The 6,044-nt window shown below is 41.7% G+C and overlaps 1 protein-coding gene across 1 annotated transcript; it reads right to left on the bottom strand.

Annotated features, from left to right (window-relative positions):
* Window positions 1–4,868, bottom strand: LOC108372671 (A disintegrin and metalloproteinase with thrombospondin motifs gon-1-like; the record flags this gene model as incomplete). The annotated part of the gene is made up of 8 exons (XM_017628401.1): window positions 1–636; window positions 722–862; window positions 2,440–3,054; window positions 3,141–3,503; window positions 3,584–3,766; window positions 3,829–3,993; window positions 4,072–4,560; window positions 4,642–4,868. Coding segments are annotated over 7 exons (2,135 nt in total), but the record flags the coding sequence as incomplete, so codon positions are not given.
* Window positions 4,869–6,044: the final 1,176 nt, after the last annotated feature.

Here is a 6,044-nt window from a genome sequence, read left to right as displayed (position 1 = left end):
TTCAACTTTGTACTTAAGCAACAGTAAAATCTTTTATTTTTTAATCCTTACTCATCTATTTTGGGTTGTTCGACATTTTTCAACGAGATTGCGTAGATTTTCGAACACATTTTTGATACTTTATAACTGCAGCATTGTTTTTTGTTACATATTACTATTTTACTGTAAATATTGCTTTTGTTGTTGCTTATTATTTTCTACTTGCTGTTGGCAGTTTGTGGCCGCGGCTGCGCATTTAACGCTTACTTCAAACGAGCATATATTTAGGCGTCGAACTTTCGCTTACAAATTCACCACTTGCGTCAATTCGTTTATTATTATTGTTTTTGTTTTTGTTTCTTTCGTTAATTACCTTTGCTTATATTAATTATATTAGTCATCCTTTTTTATAATTGAAATATTTGTAATTAAAATATTTTTTCTTTTATTTATTACACTGTTTTACTGCCACATCTCTTTCTCCCTTCCATGGTTTCGTTGACTTGATTTGGTGGGTGGGCAATGACAACGTCGCCGCGTCACTGCATGGCACATAAATCTTGCACGCAATGCCAACTGTCATCACCGCATGCAGCTGTCAGCTCGCCTTCCAATACTGGTTGTGTCAAGACCACTTACCGAACGGTTTTTGTGAGCCTATTTTTGGGAGTGCGTTCGTGTTTGGAAAAAGAAAGTTGATTAAGCTGCGAGCGAAAAGGAAAAGTAAACGCCAATTTCTTACCCAACAAAAATTTTTATCCACACTTAGGTTGCTTTAGCCGATGTGCGGTCAAACGTCCAAATACAAGCCGGTATGAGAGAGTTGGCAACGTCCACAATAGCCACCACAGAAGGCGCGACGCGACGCTGTAGAGGTGTCGAACTGTAAAAAATAGAAAGAAAACCCGATAGCAGATGAGATGAAAAGCAAACCAATGAGATGACAGAACTTGCCGAAAAGACTGCTGTCATAACAAGTCGCCCAAAACTATGCCGCCATTAAACACATTTAAAATTGTACTACATCTCAACTGGTCGATAGCCGTCGATCTATCCTATCTTGGAGGCCGTGCAAAAGCCTATCTTAAACCGATGAACTATCCTAACTCTACACTAACTCCGCGCTGTCAGATAAACTATCCTCCCTCAGACTCGCCTAGAACTAAACAACTACTTAGTTTGAGATACTTCGAAACTTACAATTTCTGCCACCCTCATCTTAGGCTGGACAGAGGAGCTGCCCCACTGCCTAACCACAGTTCAATCGCGGAACATGCGGGAGATATGTCTAGAGAAATAGGAGTATGCAATGCGACCAGTGGGTCTATTGTGCCCTCATCTCATCACAACACTGCATCTAGCCCTAAAGACTATATATGTTATAATAGATCCCAGAAGTAGGGAGTGTAGATGCTCTTCTCTGGGCCTTAGATATCCTCTCCATTCTCCGTGAAACGGCCTGACGCTCCAGGAGGAGGTGCAATGATGGGAGTCACAAGAGTGGCATGGATCGCTGTACACGATCCCTAGCACATGCAAGTCGCATCTTAACCTACAATGATTGGCCAAAATACTTTTAAAAATTTGTTGCCTCTCCTTGGGCAGATTTGTGAGTAATCTGCATGGCTTTCGATTGCACCCCGCTAGTAAATTCTGTTAAGATGAAGAATGTTTCGTCGATGCAGTTCCCTCAGTTTAGTGTTTTCCCTTCGGAGCGCTTCTTTTATCGTGTTAAGACCTACTGCAAGGAAGAATTCAGATCCTATCGGGGTCATGGCAGCGGTAATTCTGTCTAACTGATTGGCTTCCTCATTTCCTTCGACTGCCATGTGCCCTGATACGCATATAAGTTGGATAGCATTGTTCTTGGAATAGGAATTAAGCTTCTCTAAGCACTCTACGACCAGAATTGGAAAATGAAATCTGGTTTCGGGGACTGGATGCGCTTAAAATAGTTAAACGTCTGGAGAAATCGGCGTTTATCCAGTAGTTCACCAGAGGAGATAGGACCGTCTCCTGGTACAGGATTTTTTGGAAATGTGTGACGGGAATCCATACGTGCTTATCGTCAAGCTGTCACTCCCTTCTTCACCTTAAACTCTTACAAGCCTCAAAGAGGTTTCATCAAAATAAGTCCCGGACCACTACCACAGAGAATATGCATCAATACATAATACATACTGTGTTAAGAGAAATGATAATTCCGTTGATTTTTTGTTATGATTTTGAAGAGGCTTCCCTGACAAGCCCTGTAGTCGGAGGAGAAATAAAAGCAGTTCGTTGCAGTCTGTAATATTTGCTATTTCAAGCTGGAACGGTATGAAGTGCCACGCCCTCTTAATTTTTTTTGGTACCAGCCTCAAACTAACCTACAATATTCAGAACCCAATTCTTTTGAAAAACGCGCTATACACCGAAATACTTTTACAATACACCAATCAGTTCGCCGCTTTTACTCACCGGTTTAGAGACCTTCATTATAACGCTATTGCCGAATGTATCCCAACGCGCACCGGCACGTATGCGAAAGCCGGTATTCTCCAAATTAATGGAGAAATCTCCCTGCGGACATTCCTTATTGCGATTGTAACAATCACCCGCCGAACCATACATTTGTGGCGTACCCATTGTCTCCGCAAATGTGAAATCATTTTCTATGACACGCAAGTCTGGCACACTTATGCGTATCTTACGGAAATTCGTACGTCCCGAACTCGTACTGTTATCACGGAATTCACGTAATCTCGACGCTGGCGGACATCTATCTGGATCCGTTGTTTTATAGTCATAGTAAATGGAATAGTTTTCTTGCTGATTCACGTTTATATACTCCTTTGGCGAGCTACTCATATTATGGCAGTAGACTTTGCGCGCACGCGAACGCACGTAGATGGTGTATTCACGATCCTGATAGTAGCGATGTAGACGGCGCAAATCATCACATGATTGTGGCATACACTCACGTGGTGGTGGGCATTTCTCTTTGATCAGTCGCTCCTTGGTGGGACAAACTATGCGACGACCCGTCGAATCGTGGCAAATGATGCGACGACGTCGAAAACCATCGCAGTTGCACTAAGGTATGAAAAGGGGGGATTTGTAGAGAAATAAATAAGAAAAAAAAGAAAAGTAAGGTCACATAAGTTCACTCTAGTACTTACGTTCGTAATGATTTTCGATTCCTTTCGCACACAATTGTTGCAGATCTTCTTCGATGGCGGCTTCTTGGTCGCATCGCAGTAGCGATATGCAATCGGATTGCCCAACACAGACTCACAGTATACTGAACGCGATTGATACTCCTCATGGCAATCGGACGGGCATTGTGTCCAATCGGAGGTGGACCATTTGCAGCTGACCTTGCAGGGTTTGTGCATGCGCTTTGGTGATGGCATGCGCAGATGCCGACAATGGTAGGGATCGATAATGACGCGTCGACGTGGTGTACCCTTGATCTCTGGCTTGTAGACGCGAGCACAATGGATCTCTTTGCGACGCACGCCATTACCGCACTCCACAGAACACTAAAGCAAATATAGCAGACCAAAAATATGTAATAAGGTAAGAGTTTTTGAAGAGCGCGAGGCGGACATTTGCAACTTACATTCGACCAATTGGATACGTATTTGATGTTGCAACATTTTCGCTTTGACAGCGGTCGGCGATCCATGGGACAGCCATAGCCCAGCGGATTGCGACATGTTACCGTACGATTCTTCTCGCAGTTGTCATTACATTCGCCCCACTCATCGGCGACCCAGTAGTTCGGAAACGAGCGCTGTGTGGCCTGTTAAATTTAGTAGGAAAGTTAATTGCTACAAAAAACTTCCTAACGCCGCCAGTACTTACCAAATTATCTTCATATGAGTAGCAAGGTTCTGGTTTACACGCTTTTATTGTATCGCGGTAGGAATCCAGCTTGCGCTGATCGCAGAAATTTTCACTGACACGCGTGCCATTCAGCATACAAACTACGCCACGTGTCTGCGTGCCCGTACCGCAGGATTTCGAGCACTGCAAAGGCAAGAAATACAAGCAAGTCATACCAACACATTCTTATAAGTCTTCACCGTTTTTCACCCCACAACTTACCGGCGTCCATTCTGTGTAATCCCAACAGCCTTCGCGGCACGGCTCATGCGGGCTAAACTCAAACTTCGACAGACAATAGGTCAGGTCCACAATATTCGAGCGGCTAATGTGCGGAAATGTTTGTATGCAGTAGTAGGTTTTCTCACGCGTTCCCAACATGCCGCACGAAGCCGAGCACTCGGAGATGTTCGCCACATTCAACGAGAGCACACAATCGGTGTTGCATTGCCGATATTCGGTGGGTGGCTTGGCGGTCTCATCGCAAAATTGTGGCGCCACCTTTAGTGCCTTGGTGGTGCTGACACAAACCGGCAAACGATGTGAGCTGCCATGACAGAGTGCATCACAATTGCTCCACGGTTGCATTTCCCAGTTATAGATTTCCACTTCGATTTCGGGCATCTGATAGATGGGTTTATCCATTGTGTAGGTGTAGGTGAGCAACAGCGAATCGTTATCCTTCGGCGCATTGGTGCTCATGGAAATAATCTGTGCAGAGAGAGAGGGAGAATTAACGAAAGCCAATGTAGCGAATTACGACAATCATGGCACTCCAGCGCATGTGCTTACCTCTACAATCAGATCACGTTTCAGTTTGCGTGAGAATGTGGTATTTACACGCTCGACTAAATTCTTGGCGCCGTTGTATTCGAAGGTTACGCCGGCATAGAATTTTACATTACGGAAGCTGCTAATGAGCGTGTTGCCATTGAGTAATGAGTTGCGTTCATCGTCGCGCAGCACAATGTAATTCTCATCGTGATATCCCGGCTGGGTGATGACAATGTTGGACGCGCCTGTAAAAGCGACCAAAAAGAGGGATTGCGAATATGAAGTAGAGTTTTTAAGAAAATTTTTAAACGAGAAATAATTTATATACATATATCGAGCCCTAACCGCCAAAATAACGTAAGCGACATTTTTTTCAAAATTTTATTTTTGATGCAGAAATACATCTAGTTGCTCTAGGAATATTTCTGCATCAAAAAGAAAATTTTGAAAAAAGTGCCGCTTACGTTATTTTGGCGGTTAGGGCTCGATATGTTTTAGTTTTCTATTGTGCAAGCATATTTTTTATCTGTCGGTATGGGCAAAATTTGTGTGTCCCAGCAGAAAATTTGTAACTACTTTTTATGTAACCCAGCAGAAAATATGTAAATGGATCTGGGGTGTACAAAATGAACATTTGTGGACTAGTACACGCCTAGTTTAGGGCAATTTCGCCTCCTGTTCAGACTATTTCAGGCCTATTTCGGGATTGTTTTGGGAAAATTTGAGGTTCGTTTCGGGACCTGTTCAGGACCATTTCGGGATTAGTTCAGGAACATTTTAGGACTAGTTCCCTATAATTTAGGGAACAGTTCATGACTATTTCTTTTTTTTGACTAATTTGGGATTATTTCGGGTTCATTTTCGGACTAATATGGTACCATTTCATAGCTGTAATGGAGGTTGTTGAATGCTTTGTGAGGGATATTACAGCCACTTGGGGGGGAAAAATAAATAAATTGCTACTTAAATTTAAAAGAATGAAAAATAAAAAAATAAAATTTCTAAAATTAAATTAAATAAAAAAATATATTTTTTTCTTGTTAAAACAATCAATCCTAAAACTTTTAAAAGAAAAAAACATTTAATTAATACAACTAAATGAAAACGGTAAGTTCCTAAAGCGTATGGCGTTTTCTTTTCTCGAAAAAATGTTCGTTTCATTCTACAAGAGAAAACATAAAAATATAATTCCTAAACTTTGTGGAAAACTCGCGAAAATGCACCAAATTTTCAACTTTTTAATCAGATTTCTTAGAATTTTTTTGAGTATGCAGTTTTGCCCATTCTAGTAAAAAATTGTAAGTTCGGAGTTAGTCAAAAATCGCATTGATTTTTGANGCAAATTTTCAACTTTTTAATCAGATTTCTTAGAATTTTTTTGAGTAAAAAATTGTAAGTTCGGAGTTAGTCAAAAATCGCAT

The sequence above is a fragment of the Rhagoletis zephyria genome, unplaced genomic scaffold (assembly GCF_001687245.7).
Source record: "Rhagoletis zephyria isolate East Lansing unplaced genomic scaffold, Rhagoletis_zephyria_1.1 Rzeph_scaffold_05963, whole genome shotgun sequence".
NCBI lineage: Eukaryota > Metazoa > Arthropoda > Insecta > Diptera > Tephritidae > Rhagoletis > Rhagoletis zephyria.
The sequence above is the reverse complement of the archived record's forward strand: the minus strand, read 5'-3'. Positions and strand labels throughout refer to the sequence as shown.